Source organism: Melospiza melodia, chromosome 8, assembly GCF_035770615.1.
Source record: "Melospiza melodia melodia isolate bMelMel2 chromosome 8, bMelMel2.pri, whole genome shotgun sequence".
NCBI lineage: Eukaryota > Metazoa > Chordata > Aves > Passeriformes > Passerellidae > Melospiza > Melospiza melodia.
In genome coordinates this window covers 22,678,089-22,698,484 of record NC_086201.1, presented here as the reverse complement: position 1 = coordinate 22,698,484, position 20,396 = coordinate 22,678,089, and the positions used below count along the sequence as shown (strand labels likewise).

General features: G+C 41.6%; 1 protein-coding gene across 20 annotated transcripts in view; it reads left to right on the top strand.

Moving 5' to 3' along the window:
• The window catches only part of TTN (titin), a 238,040-nt gene that overhangs the window by 192,296 nt on the left and 25,348 nt on the right, over positions 1-20,396 (top strand). For all 20 annotated transcript variants that reach the window (XM_063162226.1, XM_063162223.1, XM_063162220.1 and 17 more), the window contains 7 exons: positions 18-17,123; positions 17,447-17,743; positions 17,843-18,430; positions 18,527-18,829; positions 18,956-19,252; positions 19,707-19,994; positions 20,080-20,379. In XM_063162226.1, coding sequence (XP_063018296.1) covers positions 18-17,123; positions 17,447-17,743; positions 17,843-18,430; positions 18,527-18,829; positions 18,956-19,252; positions 19,707-19,994; positions 20,080-20,379 — 19,179 coding nt within the window. The remainder of the gene's footprint in view (positions 1-17; positions 17,124-17,446; positions 17,744-17,842; positions 18,431-18,526; positions 18,830-18,955; positions 19,253-19,706; positions 19,995-20,079; positions 20,380-20,396) is intronic.

The window sequence follows — 20,396 nt, the reverse complement described above, 5'->3', positions numbered from 1 at the left end:
TTTTATTTGCTTTTCAGACCCACCAGGTCCACCTGCAAATCCAAGAGTGACTGATACCACAAAGACAAGTGCATCTTTAGCCTGGAACAAGCCTCACTATGATGGTGGTCTTGAAATCACTGGCTATATAGTAGAGCATCAAAAAGAAGGAGAAGATGAATGGGTGAAAGACACAATAGGGACTGCTTTAAGAATCACTCAGTTTGTTGTAGCTCCTCTGCAGACCGGGGCCAAGTATAATTTCAGAATCTCTGCCATGAATGCTGCAGGTGTTGGTGAAGCGGCAATAATTCCAAGTGTGGAAATCGTTGACCGAGAAGAGATTCCTGACTTTGAACTGGATGCTGAGCTAAGAAGAACACTTGTTGTTAGAGCTGGATGCACTATTCGGATTTTTGTACCAATTAAAGGACGTCCAACACCAGAAGTTACATGGACAAAAGATGATGTTTCACTCAAAGGACGTGCCAGTATTGAAAATACCGACTCTTTTACACTCTTGATTGTCACAGAGTGCACCAGATATGATGCAGGAAAATATGTAATGACTCTTGAAAATGCTGCTGGTAAGAAGACTGGCTTTGTAAATGTAAAAGTCTTGGATACACCAGGTCCACCAATAAACCTTAAGCCTAGAGAAATAACTAAAGACAGCATCACCCTCCAATGGGACATGCCTCTGGTAGATGGAGGTTCACGTATAACCAACTACATAGTTGAGAAACGCGAATCAACTCGGAAGGCATATTCAACAGTCACAACCAACTGCCAGAAGTGTTCCTTCAAGGTTCCTAATTTGGCGGAGGGGTGTGAATACTATTTCAGAGTACTAGCTGAAAATGAGTATGGTATTGGTGAGCCAGCTGAAACTACAGAACCAGTAAAAGCTTCTGAGGCCCCATCTCCACCTGAGAGCCTTAATATTATGGATGTAACACGGAATTCAGTTAGCCTAGCTTGGCCAAAACCAGAACACGATGGTGGCAGCAAGATCACTGGGTATGTAATTGAAGCACAGAGAAAAGGAACCAACCAGTGGGCACACATCACCACTGTAAAAACGCTGGATTGTGTAGTAAAGAATCTAACTGAAAATGAAGAGTATACTTTCCAGGTTATGGCAGTTAACAGTGCTGGAAGAAGTGCCCCAAGGGAAAGCAGACCAGTTATTATCAAGGAGCAAACAATGCTACCAGAGTTTGACCTCCGTGCTCTTTACCAGAAAACAGTCATTGCCAAAGCTGGTGACAATATCAAGATTGAAATCCCTGTACTTGGTCGTCCAAGGCCTACTGTGACTTGGAAGAAAGAAGACCAAATACTTAAGCAAACACAAAGGGTAAATTATGAAAATACAGCAACTGCAACCATACTGACCATCAATGAATGTGTTCGAAGTGATAGTGGTCAATATCCACTGTCAGCTAAAAATATTGTTGGAGAAGTTAGTGAAGTAATCACAGTTCAGGTTCATGACATACCTGGACCACCTACTGGACCAATCAAATTTGAAGAAATTTCATGTGATTTCCTAACATTCTCATGGGAGCCTCCTTTGAATGATGGTGGTGTACCAATAAGTAACTACGTTGTAGAAATGCGTCAGACCGACAGTACCACGTGGACTGAATTGGCAACTACAGTGATACGCACTACATTTAAAGCCATTCGTCTCACTACTGGAGTTGAGTATCAGTTCCGCGTTAAAGCTCAAAACAGATATGGAGTTGGTCCAGCCATTACTTCAGAGTCTGTAGTTGCCAACTACCCATTTAAGGTACCTGGGCCTCCTGGCACTCCTCAGGTGATTGCAGTCACCAAAGAAACCATGACCATTAGCTGGAATGAGCCAGTTAGTGATGGTGGAAGCCCAATACTGGGATATCACATTGAAAGAAAAGAGCGAAACAGCATTGTTTGGCAGACTGTAAGTAAAATGTTGGTGTCAGGAAATATCTTCAAATCATCTGGACTTACCGATGGCATTGCATATGAATTCCGTGTTATAGCAGAAAACCTGGCTGGGAAGAGTAAGCCAAGCAAGCCATCTGAGCCTGTGTTTGCCCTGGACCCAATAGATCCACCTGGTAAGCCGATACCTCTGAACATTACAAGACATGCAGTTACACTGAAGTGGACTAAACCAGAATATAATGGAGGTTTTAAGATAACTGGCTACACTGTTGAAAAAAGAGACCTTCCTAATGGCCGTTGGCTGAAGGCTAATTTCAGCAATATACTGGAGACTGAATTCACTGTAAGTGGTTTAACAGAAGATGCTGCCTATGAGTTCCGTGTCATTGCTAGGAATGCTGGTGGAGCTGTTAGTCAGCCCTCAGAGCCATCAGATGCAATCACTTGTAGAGATGACATTGAAGCACCAAGGATAAAGGTGGATGCTAAATACAAGGACACCATAGTGCTGAAAGCAGGTGAAGTTTTTAGACTTGAGGCTGATGTTTCAGGTCGCCCTCCACCAACTATGACATGGACAAAGGGAGAAAAAGAACTTGAGGACACAGCAAAATTAGAAATAAAAATAGCAGATTTCTCTACCACTCTCACCAACAAAGATTCCTCAAGAAGAGATGGTGGTGCTTACACACTTACTGCAACAAACCCTGGTGGCTTTGCCAAGCATATCTTCAATGTTAAAGTTCTTGATAGACCTGGTCCCCCAGAAGGGCCTTTGGCTGTGTCCGAAGTCACTGCAGAAAAATGTGTGCTGTCATGGCTACCCCCGCTGGATGATGGAGGAGCAAAGATTGACCATTATGTGGTTGAAAAACGTGAAACAAGTAGATTGGCGTGGACATCTGTAGGCGCAGAAGTTCCAGTGACTAAACTGAAGGTTACTAAACTGTTGAAGGGCAATGAGTACGTGTTCCGAGTCATGGCTGTTAACAAATACGGAGTTGGTGAGCCTCTGGAATCAGAGCCCATTCTTGCAGTAAATCCATATGTTCCACCTGATCCACCTAAAACACCTGAAGTTACAGCAATTACAAAGGATTCTATGGTTGTCTGTTGGGGCCATCCTGATTCTGATGGTGGGAGCCCAATAACTAACTATATTGTGGAACGTCGAGACAAGACTGGTCTACGGTGGGTGAAATGTAACAAAAGGGTTGTTACTGACTTACGTTTTAAAGTGTCTGGACTGACAGAAGGCCATGAATATGAATACAGAGTCATGGCAGAAAACGCTGCTGGTGTCAGTGAGCCAAGCCCAACCAGTCCATTCTATAAAGCCTGTGATACTGTGTTTAAGCCTGGTCCCCCAGGTAATCCTCGTGTTTTGGATAGCAGCAAGTCTTCTATTACAATAGCATGGAACAAACCAATATATGATGGTGGTTCGGAGATCACAGGTTACATGGTTGAGATTGCTCTACCTGAAGAAGATGAGTGGAAGATTGTAACTCCACCAGTGGGTCTAAAGGCCACTTCTTTTACCATCACTGACTTGAAAGAAAACCAAGAGTATAAAATACGGATATATGCTATGAACTCTGAGGGTCTTGGGGAACCTGCTCTTGTTCCTGGCACTCCAAAAGCTGAAGAAAGAATGCTACCTCCAGAGATTGAACTTGACGCAGAGCTACGTAAAGTTGTAACTATTAGAGCTTGCTGTACTCTGAGACTCTTTGTCCCAATTAAAGGAAGACCAGCACCTGAAGTTAAATGGACAAGAGAACATGGGGAATCTTTGGATAGAGCAAGCATTGAATCAACAAGCTCCTATACTTTACTTATTGTTGAAAATGTAAATAGATTTGATAGTGGAAAATACATACTGACAATTGAAAACAGCTCAGGTAGTAAAACAGCTTTTGTGAACGTCAGAGTTCTTGATACTCCAGGGGCACCTCAAGATTTGAAAATAAAGGAAGTTACAAAATCTTCAGTTACACTCACATGGGAGCCTCCTCTCATAGATGGTGGCTCTAAAATAAAAAATTACATCGTTGAAAAGCGTGAATCAACAAGAAAAGCTTATTCAACTGTTAATGCCAATTGCCACAAGACCAGCTGGAAAGTTGATTCACTGCAAGAAGGCTGCAACTACTACTTCAGAGTCCTTGCTGAAAATGAGTATGGAATAGGCCTTCCAGTTGAAACTTCAGAATCCGTAAAAGTGTCAGAAAGACCACTTCCACCAGGGAAAATAACTTTGTTGGATGTGACAAGAAATAGTGTAACCTTATCTTGGGAAAAACCTGAACATGATGGTGGTAGCAGAATTCTGGGCTATATTGTAGAAATGCAAAGCAAAGGCAGTGAAAAGTGGTCAACCTGTGCTACCGTGAAAGTTACTGAAGCGACCATCACAGGACTGATCCAAGGTGAAGAATATACCTTCCGTGTTTCAGCTCAGAATGAGAAAGGTATCAGTGATCCTCGCCAGCTGGGTATACCAGTGGTTGCAAAAGATCTTGTGATCCCCCCAGCTTTCAAACTGCTGTTTACCACTTTCAGTGTTCTAGCAGGAGAGGACTTAAAGGTTGATGTTCCTTTTGTTGGTCGACCCAAACCGGCAGTGTCTTGGCATAAAGACAATGTGGCACTGAAGCAGACTACAAGAGTAAACGCAGAAAGCTCAGAAAACAACACAGTGTTAACAATAAAAGAAGCATGCAGAGAAGATGTGGGATCATATTTAGTTAAACTTACAAACTCTGCTGGTGAAGCAACTGAGACACTAAATATTGTTGTCCTTGACAAACCAGGACCTCCAACTGGACCAGTAAAAGTAGATGAAGTCACAGCAGATAGTATTACCATTTCCTGGGAACCACCCAAGTATGATGGTGGTAGCTCTATCAATAATTACATTGTAGAAAGAAGAGACACTTCCACCACGACTTGGCATATTGTGTCAGCTACTGTTGCTAGAACAACTATAAAAGCATGTCGTTTAAAGACTGGCTGTGAATATCAGTTCAGAATTGCAGCTGAGAACAGATATGGGAAGAGTACGTATCTCACCTCAGAGTCAATAGTAGCCCAATACCCATTTAAAGTTCCTGGTCCACCTGGAACTCCTTTTGTAACAAATACCACAAAAGACAGCATGGTGGTACAATGGCACGAACCAGTCAACGATGGCGGTAGCAGGATCATTGGTTATCACTTGGAGCGCAAAGAAAGAAACAGCATTCTGTGGGCTAAACTGAACAAAACACCTCTTCCGGATACCAAATTTAAGACAACTGGCCTTGAGGAAGGTCTTGAATATGAATTCAGAGTCTCTGCAGAAAACATAGTGGGAATTGGAAAGGCAAGTAGAGCATCTGAGTGCTATACTGCGCGTGACCCATGTGACCCTCCGGGTCGTCCAGAACCTGTAATTGTCACAAGAAGCTCAGTAACACTCCAGTGGAAGAAACCTATATATGATGGTGGAAGTAAAATCACAGGTTATGTTGTTGAAAAGAAGGAATTACCTGATGGCCGTTGGATGAAAGCAAGCTTTACAAATGTCATTGATACTCAGTTTGAAGTAACTGGTCTAGTTGAAAACCAGAGATACGAGTTTCGTGTTATAGCACGAAATGCTGCAGGTGTTTTCAGTGAACCATCTGAGAGCTCAGGGGCAATTACAGCAAGAGATGAGGTAGAACCACCTCAGATAAGTATGGATCCAAAATTCAGAGACACTATTGTAGTGCATGCTGGTGAGTCATTCAAGCTTGATGCTGATGTTCATGGCAAACCAATACCTTCCATTCAGTGGTTAAAAGGTGATCGTGAGCTGACAAGCACTGCTCATATGGAAATAAAAACTACTGATTTTGCAACAAGCCTCAGTGTGAAGGAAGCAACGAGAGTTGACAGTGGGCAGTATGTACTACTGGCAAAGAATGTTGCAGGTGAAAAGAAGATTCCTGTTAATGTCAAAGTTCTTGATAGACCTGGACCTCCAGAAGGACCTGTTGAGTTTACAGGTGTTACAGCTGAAAAATGCACACTGTCATGGAAACCTCCACTACAAGATGGTGGTAGTGATATTTCACACTACGTTGTAGAAAAAAGAGAAACCAGTCGCTTGGTGTGGACTATTGTTGACTCAAATGTGCAAACCCTGAACTGCAAAGTTACAAAACTTCTAGAAGGAAATGAGTATGTTTTCCGCATCATGGCAGTAAATAAATATGGTGTTGGTGAACCTCTTGAGTCTGACCCAGTAGTCGCAAAGAACCCATTTGTTGTGCCACTTCCTCCAAAGGCTCCAGAAGTCACAGCAGTTACCAAGGATTCTATGATAGTTGTATGGGAAAGACCAGCCTCAGATGGTGGCAGTGAAATCCTTGGCTACGTCCTTGAAAAACGAGATAAGGAAGGCATTCGCTGGACAAGATGTAACAAACGCCTGATAAGTGAACTGCGATACAGAGTGACTGGTCTTATAGAAAATCATGATTATGAGTACAGAGTTTCAGCTGAAAATGCTGCTGGTCTTAGTGAACCAAGTCCACCTTCTACTTACTACAAAGCATGTGATCCTATTTACAAGCCAGGTCCACCCAATAATCCTAAAGTTACAGATGTCACAAGATCTTCAGTTTTTCTTTCATGGGGTAAACCTATATATGATGGTGGCTCTGAAATTCAGGGATACATTGTGGAAAAATGTGATGTAAGTGATGGTGAATGGTCAATTTGTACCCCTCCAACTGGAATTAAGAATACTCACATGGAAGTTGAAAAATTAGTGGAAAAACACGAATACAAATTCCGCATATGTGCAGTTAATAAAGTAGGAGTTGGAGAGCATGCAGATGTTCCTGGTTCTGTTGTTGTCGAAGAGAAGATGGAGGCACCAGACCTTGACCTTGACATGGAATTAAGGAAGATTGTAAATGTGAGAGCAGGAGGTTCCTTAAGACTGTTTGTTCCCATCAGAGGTCGTCCAACACCTGAAGTAAAATGGGGTAAAGTGGAAGGTGACATCAGAGAAGCAGCTATTATTGATACCACTAGTAGCTTTACTTCCCTTGTTCTAGATAATGTTAACAGATTTGATAGCGGAAAATATACTCTGACCTTGGAAAACAGCAGCGGAACAAAGTCTGCATTTGTCAGTGTAAGAGTACTGGATACCCCAAGTGCACCTGTTAATTTAAAAATCAGAGAGATCACTAAAGACTCTGTTTCACTTTCATGGGAGCCTCCTCTCTTGGATGGTGGAGCAAAAATAAAGAATTTCATTATTGAAAAGCGTGAAGCAACAAGAAAGGCATATGCAGCTGTTGTAACAAACTGCCACAAGACTTCATGGAAAGTAGATCAACTTCAGGAGGGCTGCTATTACTTCTTCAGAATCTCTGCTGAGAATGAATATGGAATTGGCCTCCCTGCAGAGACCAGTGACCCAATTAAAGTTGCTGAAGTTCCACAGCCTCCTGGGAAAATAACAGTGGAGGATGTCACAAGAAACAGTGTCTCACTTAGCTGGGCAAAACCTGAACATGATGGTGGTAGCAAAATCATACAATATATTGTTGAAATGCAAGCAAAGGGTAGTGAGAAGTGGTCAGAGTGTGCTCGTGTTAAAACACTTGAAGCAGTTGTTACTAATCTAACTCAAGGGGAAGAATATCTTTTCAGAGTAATGGCTGTCAATGAAAAGGGTAAGAGTGATCCTCGAGCACTTGCAGTTCCAATAGTTGCCAAAGACCTGGTGATTGAACCTGATGTAAGACCTGCTTTCCACAGTTACAGTGTTCAGGTGGGACAGGACCTAAAAGTAGAAATACCAATTGCAGGTCGACCTAAGCCAACTGTTACCTGGGTTAAAGATGGCCAGCCATTGAAGCAGACAACAAGAGTCAATGTTAGTGATTCAACTGACCTCACTGTATTGACCCTTAAGGAAACTAGCAAAGAAGACAGTGGCACTTATGAAATCACTGTGGCTAATGTTGTTGGGCAAAAGTCTGCCTCTGTTCAAATTATTACTCTAGACAAACCTGACCCTCCAGTTGGACCTGTGAAGTTTGATGAAATAAGTGCAGAAAGTATTACCCTGTCATGGAATCCCCCAGTGTACACAGGCGGCTGCCAAATCACCAACTATATTGTGCACAAGAGAGATACAACGACCACTGTATGGGAAACAGTTTCAGCTACTGTTGCAAGAACTACACTGAAGGTGACTAAACTGAAAACTGGTTCAGAATACCAGTTCAGAATATTTGCTGAGAACAGGTATGGGCAGAGTTTTGCATTGGAATCTGCACCGGTTGTAGCACAGTATCCCTATAAGGAACCAGGACCTCCTGGGACACCATTTGTGACAACAGTTACAAAAGACACCATGGTTGTACAATGGCACGAACCAGTAAATGATGGTGGCAGTAAAGTGTTGGGTTACCATCTTGAGAGAAAGGAGAAAAACAGCATCCTATGGACTAAAGTAAACAAGACTATCATTCAGGACACAAGTTTTAAGACAAATAACCTTGAAGAAGGAATTGAGTATGAGTTTCGAGTTTCTGCAGAAAACATTGTTGGTGTAGGCAGAACAAGTAAAGTTTCTGAGTGCTATGTAGCTCGAGATCCATGTGATCCTCCAGGTCGCCCAGAAGCTATAATAATAAAAAGAAGCTCTATTACTCTACAGTGGACCAAACCAGAATATGATGGTGGAAGCAAGGTTACTGGATATATTGTAGAGAAACGTGACTTACCAGATGGTCGCTGGATGAAAGCGAGCTTCACAAATATCATTGAAACTCAGTTCACTGTTACAGGACTTACTGAAGACCAAAGATATGAATTTAGAGTAATTGCAAAGAATGCTGCAGGTGCAATAAGCAAACCTTCTGACAGTACAGGACCAATAACAGCAAGGGATGAAGTTGAACTTCCACGAATTTCAATGGATCCGAAGTACAAAGACACTATTGTTGTAAATGCTGGTGAGACATTCAGACTTGAGGCTGATGTTCATGGAAAGCCACTACCAACCATTAAGTGGTACAAAGGAGATAAAGAGCTTGAGGACACTGCTAGATATGAAATAAAGAACACCGATTTCAGTGCATTAATAATTGTAAAAGATGCTATTAGAGTTGATGGTGGACAGTACATTCTAGAAGCCTCTAATGTTGCAGGAACAAAGACAGTAACAGTAAATGTAAAAGTCTTGGACAGACCAGGACCTCCAGAGGGCCCAGTCCAAGTGACAGGAGTTACAGCTGAAAAATGTGCACTGGCATGGGGTCCTCCTCTTCATGATGGTGGCAGTGATATTTCTCATTACATTGTAGAGAAGAGAGAAACTAGTCGCCTGGCGTGGACTGTGGTTGCTTCAGAAGTTTTACCTACAATGCTGAAAGTAACAAAACTTTTGGAAGGAAATGAATACGTCTTCCGTATCATGGCAGTTAACAAATATGGGGTTGGTGAGCCATTAGAATCTGTGCCAGTAATGATGAAAAATCCATTTGTGGTTCCTGGACCACCAAAGGCCTTGGAAATTACCAACATCACGAAGGATTCTATGACTGTGTGCTGGACCCGGCCAGACAGTGATGGAGGTAGTGAAATCGTAGGTTACATTGTAGAAAAGCGAGACCGAGCAGGCATCAGATGGATAAAATGCAATAAACGCCGCATTACAGATTTGCGATTAAGAGTTACAGGTTTAACAGAAGATCATGAATATGAATTCAGAGTTTCTGCTGAAAATGCTGCTGGAGTTGGGGAGCCAAGCCAAGTTTCTCCCTACTTCAAAGCTTGTGACCCGATGTTCAAGCCTGGCCCACCTACAAACGCCCATGTTGTGGATACCACCAAAAGTTCAGTTACACTCGGTTGGAGTAAACCTATTTATGATGGTGGTTGTGAAATCCAGGGATACCTTGTTGAAATCTGTAAAGCAGATGAAGATGAATGGTCGCTTGTTACTCCACAGATGGGCATACGTGCCACTCGATTTGAGATCAAAAAGCTTACTGAACATCAAGAATACAAACTACGAGTGTGTGCTCTCAACAAAATCGGTGTGGGAGAGCCTGCATCAGTTCCTGGTACTATTAAACCAGAAGACAAACTTGAAGCTCCAGAGCTTGATATTGATTCAGAGCTAAGGAAAGGGATAGTGGTTAGAGCTGGTGGGTCTGCTAGAATTCACATACCATTCAGGGGACGACCAACACCTGACATCACATGGTCCCGAGAAGAAGGTGAATTCTCAGAAAAAGTTCAGATTGATAAAGGCATAAACTACACACAACTTTCAATTGACAACTGTGATAGAAATGATGCTGGAAAGTATATTCTCAAGCTGGAGAACAGCAGTGGTTCTAAATCTGCATTTGTTACAGTGAAAGTCTTGGACACGCCGGGACCCCCACAAAACTTAGTGGTAAAGGATATAAAGAAGGATTCTGCTGTATTATCTTGGGAGCCACCGATTATTGATGGTGGTGCAAAGGTCAAGAACTATGTAATAGACAAGCGTGAGTCAACCAGGAAGGCATTTGCAAATGTAAGTGCTAAGTGTGCCAAGACAAGTTTTAAAGTTGAAAATCTTACAGAAGGAGCAATTTATTACTTCAGAGTTATGGCTGAAAATGAATATGGAATTGGTGTTCCAGTTGAAACCAGGGATGCTATCAAAGCCTCAGAGCCACCTCTGCCTCCTGGGAAAGTAACACTCACTGATGTCACTCAGAGAAGTGCATCACTTACGTGGGAAAAACCTGAACATGATGGAGGTAGCAGAATTTTGGGATATCTTGTTGAAATGTTGCCTAAAGGAACAGAAAAGTGGAGTGTTGTGAGTGAGACCAAAACATGTAATGCAGAGGTGTCTGGTTTGAGTCCAGGACAGGAATATCAATTCCGTGTGATTGCCTACAATGAAAAAGGCAAAAGTGATCCCAGAGCACTTGGAATTCCTGTGATAGCTAAAGACCTGACTATTGAGCCAAGTTTCAAACTGATGTTTAATACATACAGTGTACAAGCTGGAGAAGATCTGAAGGTAGAAGTACCATTTATAGGTAGACCCAAACCTACTATTACTTGGACAAAAGATGAGCAGCCACTGAAACAGACAACCAGATTAAATATTGAGAATACTACAACATCAACTATTTTACATATTAAAGAAAGCAACAGGGAAGACTTTGGTAAATATACAGTAACAGCAACAAATGCAGCAGGTACAGCAACAGAGCACCTGAGCATAATTGTACTAGAAAAGCCTGGCCCACCACGAGGACCCGTCCGCTTCGATGAAATTAGTGCAGACTTTGTTGTTTTATCATGGGAACCACCTGATTATACTGGTGGCTGCCAGATAAGCAACTATATAGTAGAAAAGCGTGACACAAGCACTACCACATGGAACATTGTGTCAGCAACTGTTGCAAGAACAACCATCAAAGCAACAAAGCTTAAAACAGGTACTGAATACCAGTTCAGGATTTCTGCTGAAAATAGATATGGGAAGAGCTCTCCTTTGGCTTCTAAATCAGTTGTTGTGCAATACCCCTACAAGGTGCCTGGACCACCTGGAACCCCATTTGTTACAGCATCCTCCAAGGACCACATGATTGTACAATGGCATGAACCAGTTAACGACGGAGGAAGCAAAATTCTTGGCTACCATCTTGAGCGTAAAGATAAGAACAGCATTCTTTGGACAAAGCAGAACAAGTCACTTATTGTGGACACCAAATATAAAACAGACGGGCTTGAAGAAGGTCTTGAATATGAGTTCAGAGTTTCTGCTGAAAACATTGTTGGCATTGGCAAAGTCAGCAAAGTATCAGAACTGTATGTTGCCCGAGATCCTTGTGACCCACCTGGCCGCCCAGAGGCCATTGTTGTTACAAGAAATAATATCACACTGAAGTGGAAAAAGCCAGAATATGATGGTGGAAGCAAAATAACTGGTTATATTGTAGAAAAGAAAGAACTACCAGACGGTCGCTGGATGAAAGCCAGCTTTACAAATGTATTGGAAACAGAATTTACAGTAAGTGGTCTTGTTGAAAACCAACGATATGAATTCCGAGTAATTGCAAGAAATGCAGCAGGTTGCTTGAGTGAACCATCTGAAAGTACAGGGCCTATTACTGCCAGAGATGAAATTGAAGCACCAGGAGCTTCATTGGATCCTAAATACAGAGATGTCATTGTTGTTCATGCTGGAGAAACCTTTATTCTTGAAGCTGATATCCATGGCAAACCTATTCCTGACATTACATGGTCAAAAGATGGTAAAGACCTTGAAGAAACAACTGCAAGAATGGAAATTAAATCTACCATTGAGAAAACAAGTCTCACTGTCAAAGACTGTATAAGAGTAGATGGAGGTCACTATACCCTTAACCTCAAAAATGTTGGTGGCACCAAATCTATACCAATCACTGTGAAAGTGCTTGACAGACCAGGACCTCCAGAAGGACCTTTGAACGTTACAGGTGTCACTGCAGAAAAATGCTACTTGTCATGGTCTCCACCTTCACATGACGGTGGTTCTAGTATCTCACATTATATCATTGAGAAGAGAGAGACAAGTAGGCTTTCATGGACACAAGTAGCAACAGATGTGCAAGCTCTAAATCACAAAGTAACCAAACTTCTTCCAGGCAATGAATACATTTTCCGTGTAATGGCAGTGAATAAATATGGAGTTGGAGAGCCCTTGGAATCTGAACCAGTTGTGGCTCGTAATCCATACAAGCCCCCTGGTCCTCCTTCAACACCTGAAGTTTCAGCAATCACAAAAGATTCTATGGTGGTAACATGGGGTCGCCCAGAAGACAATGGAGGAGCTGAAATTGAAGGTTACATCCTTGAAAAACGAGACAAGGATGGTATCCGGTGGACCAAATGCAATAAGAAAAGGCTGACAGACTTGCGATTCAGAGTAACAGGTCTAACTGATGGGCATTTCTATGAGTTTAGAGTGTCTGCTGAAAATGCTGCAGGGGTAGGGGAACCCAGTGAGCCATCCATTTTCTATCGTGCTTGTGATGTATTATATCCACCAGGTCCACCTACCAATCCAAAGGTTACAGATACTTCCAGGTCATCAGTTTCCCTAGCCTGGAGTAAGCCCATTTATGATGGTGGCGCTCCTGTTAAAGGATATGTAGTGGAAGTAAAAGAAGCTGCTGCTGATGAATGGACTACCTGCACCCCACCAACAGGCCTACAAGCAAAACAGTTCACCGTCACAAAACTGAAGGAGAACCAGGAGTATAACTTCCGCATCTGTGCCATCAACTCAGAAGGAGTAGGAGAACCTGCAACTATACCTGGTGCAGTCTTAGCAGAGGACAAGACTGAACCTCCTGAAATTGAACTTGATGCGGATCTCAGAAAAGTAGTCACTGTACGTGCTAGTGGTACTTTACGCCTGTTTGTCACCATCAAAGGAAGACCAGAACCTGAAGTTAAATGGGAGAAAGCAGAAGGAACAATTAGTGAGCGAGCTCAGATTGAAGTCACCAGTTCCTACACAATGCTGGTCATTGACAATGTCAATAGATTTGATAGTGGTAGATATAATCTTACATTAGAGAACAACAGTGGCAAAAAATCTGCTTTTGTTAATGTCAGAGTGCTTGATACACCTAGTGCACCTCTAAACCTGACAATCAGAGAAGTGAAAAAAGATTTTGTAACTTTAGCCTGGGAAGCACCACTTATTGACGGCGGAGCTAAAATTACCAACTACGTAGTTGAGAAGCGAGAATCTACAAGAAAGGCATATGCCACAGTTACAAGCAACTGTACTAAGAATTCCTTCAAGATTACTCAGCTACAAGAAGGATGTAGTTATTATTTCCGTGTTCTGGCTGTAAATGAATATGGGGCTGGTTTACCAGCAGAAATTGCTGATCCAGTTAAGGTGTCTGAACCACCTTCTCCACCTTCAAAGGTCGTTCTTGTTGACGTGACTCGCAATTCTGCATCAATTAAATGGGAAAAGCCAGAGAGTGATGGTGGTAGCAAAATTACTGGTTATATAGTAGAAATGCAGACTAAAGGAAGTGTAAAATGGAGTGCATGTACCCAGGTGAAAACACTGGAAGCAACAGTAACAGGCTTAAGTATGGGGGAAGAGTACAGCTTCAGGGTGATTGCTGTTAATGAAAAAGGAAAAAGTGATCCAAGAGAACTTGGTGTCCCAGTCATTGCAAAAGATATTGAAATCCAGCCATCTGTTGAGCTTCTTTTTAACACATTCACGGTGAAAGCTGGAGATGATCTTAAGATTGACATTCCATTCAGAGGGCGACCTCTTCCCACTGTTAGCTGGAAGAAAGATGGGAATCCCTTAAAACAGACAACCAGGGTAAATGTTCAAACATCAAAGTGTTTAACTTCACTGTCCATCAAGGAAGCTACAAATGAAGATCTGGGACAGTATGAATTACATCTTTCAAATACTGCTGGAACAACAACAGTTTCTCTAACTGTAGTTGTCCTTGACAGACCAGGGCCACCAACTGATGTTAAAATTGATGAAGTTAGTGCTGATAGTGTAACTCTGTCTTGGAAACCTCCAGCATATGATGGCGGGTGTCACATTAGCAATTACATTGTGGAGAAAAGAGATACTACCACAACAACATGGGAGGTCGTATCTGCAGCAGTTGCAAGAACATCAATTAAAGTATCTCGGCTTGTCACTGGATCTGAATATCAGTTCCGTGTTTGTGCAGAAAACCGCTATGGGAAGAGCACTTATACCAATTCTCCTTCTGTTGTGGCAGAGTATCCATTTAAGCCTCCAGGTCCTCCAGGAACACCTCGTGTGGCACATGCAACCAAGTCTTTCATGATTGTAACTTGGCAGGTACCAGTTAATGATGGAGGCAGCGTAGTACTAGGATACCATTTGGAGCATAAAGAAAGAAGCAGCATTCTTTGGACAAAAGTCAACAAGAGCCTCATAACTGATACACAAATGAAAGTTACAGGTCTTGATGAAGGACTCATGTATGAATATCGTGTGTATGCAGAAAACATTGCTGGAATAGGCAAATGCAGCAAAGCATGTGAACCAGTTGCTGCAAGAGATCCATGTGATCCTCCTGGTCAACCAGAAGTTACTAATATTACAAGAACATCTGTCTCATTGAAGTGGACTAAACCAGAATACGATGGTGGAGCTAAAGTAACAGGATATATTATTGAACGCCGAGAACTACCAGATGGTCGTTGGCTAAAATGTAATTTTACTAATGTGCAAGAAACATACTTTGATGTAGGTGGACTTACAGAAGACCAGCGTTACGAATTCCATGTGATTGCAAAGAATGCTGCTGGACTCTTCAGTCAGCCATCTGAATCAACTGGACCTGTGACCGTAAAAGATGATGTAGAGGCTCCAAGAATTATGATGGATGCCAAATTCAGGGATGTTGTAGTTGTAAAAGCTGGAGAAGTGTTTAAAGTCAATGCTGATGTTGCAGGACGGCCAATACCCGTGATTTCATGGACAAAAGATGGCAAGGAGCTCGAAGGGAAAGCTAGAGTTGAAATAGTGTCAACAGATTTCACTACTGCAATAACCATTAAGGACTGTATCCGAGGGGATTCAGGACAGTATGTACTAACATTACAGAATGTTGCAGGAACAAAATCTTTGGCAATTAATTGCAAAGTACTTGATAGACCTGGCCCACCTGCAGGTCCATTAGAAATAAATGGCCTTACTGCTGAAAAGTGCCATTTGTCATGGGGACCCCCTCAAGAAAATGGTGGTGCAGATATTGATCATTATATTGTGGAAAAACGTGAGACCAGCAGAATTGCATGGACACTTTGTGAAGGAGAGCTTAAAACAACATCTTGTAAAGTGACAAAATTACTCAAAGGTAATGAATATATTTTCAGAGTCATGGGAGTTAACAAGTATGGCGTTGGTGAGCCTCTAGAAAGTGTTGCTGTCAAAGCCCTAGACCCATTTACAGTTCCAAGCCCACCTACATCTTTAGAGATCACCAGTGTGAGCAAAGATTCGATAACTCTGTGCTGGGCAAGACCTGAGTCTGATGGAGGCAGTGAGATCTCAGGCTATGTAATTGAAAGGCGTGAGAAAACCAGCCTAAGATGGATTCGTGTAAACAAAAAGCCAGTTTATGATTTAAGAGTGAAATCATCGGGTCTCCGTGAGGGATGTGAATATGAATTCCGGGTTTATGCAGAAAATGCTGCTGGCCTCAGTCTCCCAAGTGAAACCACACCATTGATTAAGGCAGAAGATCCAATCTTCTTGCCATCACCCCCATCTAAACCTAAGATTATGGATTCTACAAGGTCAAATATCACAATTGGTTGGACAAAGCCACTGTTTGATGGAGGTGCTCCAGTAACAGGGTACACTGTTGAATACAAGAAAACTGATGAAACTGACTGGACAACAGCTATTCAGAATTTAAGAGGCACAGAATATACCATAACTGGATTAACGTCGGGCTCTGAGTATGTTTTTAGAGTGAAATCCATTAACAAAATGGGTGTCAGTGAACCAAGTGATGTCTCAGAACCTCAGGTGGCTAAAGAAAGAGAGGAAGAACCTGCCTTTGAAATCGACAGTGAAATGCGGAAGACTTTAATTGTAAAGGCTGGTGGATCATTCACAATGACTGTTCCTTTCAGAGGCAAACCAGTCCCAAATGTAACATGGAACAAACCAGACACTGATCTCCGTACACGTGCAAGCATTGACACTTCAAGTAATTGTACATCTCTTACTATTGAAAAAGCAACAAGAAATGATTCTGGAAAATATACATTAACGTTGCAAAACATCCTGAACACTACCGCCTTGACTTTAATGGTCAAAGTTCTTGATACACCTGGCCCACCATCTAATATTGCAACAAAAGACATAACTAAAGAATCTGCTGTGTTATCTTGGGATGTTCCTGAAAATGATGGTGGAGCACCTGTAAAGAACTATGTAATTGAAAAACGAGAAGCTAGCAAAAAGGCGTGGGTCACTGTGACAAACAACTGTCATCGCCTGTCCTACAAAGTGACTGGTTTGCAAGAAGGTGGCATTTACTACTTCCGTGTCTCCGGAGAAAATGAATATGGTGTTGGAGTGCCTTCTGAGACCAAAGAGGGAACAAAAATAACAGGTATGTTTTACTAAGAAAAAATTTGTTAATACTTAAAATAATATGTGTTTTAAAGTGTTTACTTCAAAATAATGTCAAAAGCTTTAAATCTACATACAGTAAAATAAATAATTTTTGTAGGTACGTCTGTGGTTTTGCAAATAAAAAAGAGCTAACTAATAGCTTGAATTTTAAATTTTGCTTGGATTTTACTTAAAATATTTCTAATATACAAATTGGTTTAAAACCATATTTTCTTGATGGAGATTGTGCTCCTTTGTAATTGCAAATATAAAAAGTCAATATCTTCTATATTGTTTAACCTGTTGCACTTTTTTTCTCAGAAAAACCCAGCCCACCAGAAAAGCTAGGAGTCACAAACGTCACAAAGGACAGTGTTTCTCTTTCATGGCTAAAACCAGAACATGATGGTGGAAGCAGAATTATTAGCTATCTCCTTGAAGCTCTTGAGAAGGGACAGCAAAAATGGGTTAAGTGTGCAGTTGTAAAGACAACTCATCATGTTGTCCATGGTCTTAAGGAAAACGTTGACTATTTCTTCAGGGTATCTGCCGAAAACCAAGCTGGTTTAAGTGATCCTAAGGAACTGCTGCTCCCCGTTACAGTTAAAGAACAATTAGGTATGCTTCCTGACGTGAGACAAAAGTCACATTCAATTGCATTCATATTTTAAAAGATGGAACATCCTTTTAATGGTTTGGAAATGTTTTCTTTTTCAGAATCTCCTGAGATTGACATGAAGGGCTTCCCTCATAACACTGTATATGTTCGAGCAGGATCAAATCTCAAAGTTGAAATTCCAGTTTCTGGAAAACCAGTGCCAAAGGTGACGCTGTCTAGAGATGGTGTTGCACTGAAACCTACCATGAGATTTCACACAGAAACCACTGCAGAAAGTCTCATCATTAACCTTAAAGAAAGTGTGGCTGCTGATGCTGGCAGATATGACATTACTGCTGCAAACTCAAGTGGCACCACAAAATCATTTGTTAATATTGTTGTGCTGGATAGACCCGGTCCTCCTGTTGGTCCTGTTGTCCTTAGCGATGTCACTGAAGAGAGTGTAACACTCAGATGGCAACCACCAGCTTATGATGGTGGAAGTCAGGTTACCAACTATATCGTACTGAAAAGAGAAACAAGTACTGCTGCTTGGTCTGAAGTGTCTGCCACTGTTGCTAGAACCGTTATCAAAGTTATGAGGCTCACAACAGGAGAAGAGTACCAATTCCGCATCAAAGCTGAGAACCGCTTTGGCATCAGCGATCACATAGACTCCCAGTGTGTGGTTGTCAAGCTTCCTTACAGTGAGTAACATGCTTCTCATGGTATACATTGATGTTTTAGTGCTCTCACGTTGAAAATACAGTTTTGTTAACAATCAATTCTTTTGCTATCATCAGCTACACCGGGCCCTCCTTCTACACCATGGGTCACTAATGTTACCCGAGAGAGTATTACTGTTGGATGGCATGAACCAGTCACTAATGGTGGCAGTGCTATCACTGGATATCACCTGGAAATGAAAGACAGAAATAGCATTTTATGGCAGAAGGCTAACAAGACCCTTATTCGTACCACTCATTTCAAAGTCACCACGATCAGCGCTGGCCTTATCTATGAATTTAGAGTTTATGCAGAAAATGCAGCTGGCATTGGAAAAGCAAGTCGTCCTTCTGATCCAGTCCTTGCAATTGATGCTTGTGGTATGTACTCTCTATGAAATAATGAAACCCAGCAGTTTTGTTCCCCTGTAGTAATCTGTTTTGTACAATAAGACAATATTCAAAATAGCTGTTAATTATTGCCAATATTGTTGTTTCCTTCTGCAGAACCACCAAGAAACGTTCGTGCCTCAGATATTTCCAAGACCTCTATCACTCTCGCCTGGCAGAAGCCAGCATTTGATGGCGGTAGCAAAATCACTGGATACATCGTAGAAAAACGTGATCTTCCAGATGGCAGATGGACAAAAGCTAGCTTCACCAATGTTATTGAGACTCAGTTCACAGTATCTGGCCTGACACAGAATTCCAAGTATGAATTCCGGGTCTTTGCAAAGAATGCTGTCGGTTCCATCAGTAATCCCTCAGATGTTGTGGGTCCTATCACATGTGTTGATACATATGGTAAGTGTTTTGCAATGATATAATCATATAACTTTGGTGTACTAGGACAATGGCTGTGCTGTTTTGTAGAATCAGGGTCTTTTAAATATATGGAAGGCTAGTTTAGAGTAATTGATTCAAGAAGCATGACTGAGAGCATTTGGGCATGATAGTAAGGAGCATCTTTGGCTGTATCTCCATTTTTAAAGTCTTCTGGTATCTTTATTCTCTGAGCAAAAGGAGTCTGCCCATGGTTCAAGTGGTTATATTTATACATGTAACTGTCTCTTCTTCATAGGATAAGTTCTAACTTATTCTAAGTTTATGATTTAAGTTATATATGCGCTCTTACTTTGATCTGTATTTTTCAAATACCTATAACTATTAGATTAAATAAGGCAGTATTATTTGGGGAATTTATTAAATACAGGGCTACAATAAACATGTTTTTAACTTATTCTTACTTTTTCTTAAGGTGCACCTGAAATCGATGTGCCACCAGAATATACAGAAGTGGTGAAATACAAAGCAGGAACTTCAGTTAAGCTAAAACTAGGCATCTCAGGCAAGCCTATACCCACAATTGAATGGTTCAAAAATGGCAATGAGGTACTAACCAGTGCACTAGTGTCTTTTGAAAGCACAACAGAATTTGCTTCTATACTCATCAAGGATGCAAATCGACTTGACAGTGGCACCTATGAATTAAAATTGAAGAATGCCATGGGTTCAGCATCAGCCCATATTAGAGTACAGATACTTGGTAAGTCTTGAGATGCACGTGCATTTTACTGTTAAACAATAATTCAGCAGTGAATAGTTAACATCATCTTTCTTCTGCTTCACAGACAAGCCAGGACCCCCAGGTGGACCTATACAGTTTAAGACAGTCACTGCTGAAAAGATTACAATAATGTGGGAGCCACCAGCAGATGATGGTGGTGCACCTATAACACACTACGTTGTTGAAAAGCGGGAAACAAGTCGGGTTGTATGGTCTTTAATTTCTGAAAAACTGGAGGGATGCATCATAACTACAACAAAACTCATCAAAGGAAATGAGTATGTGTTCCGTGTCCGTGGTGTGAACAAGTTTGGAATTGGTGATCCACTGGAATCTGAGCCCGTTATAGCCAAAAATTCATTTGGTGAGAAATAAATTCTA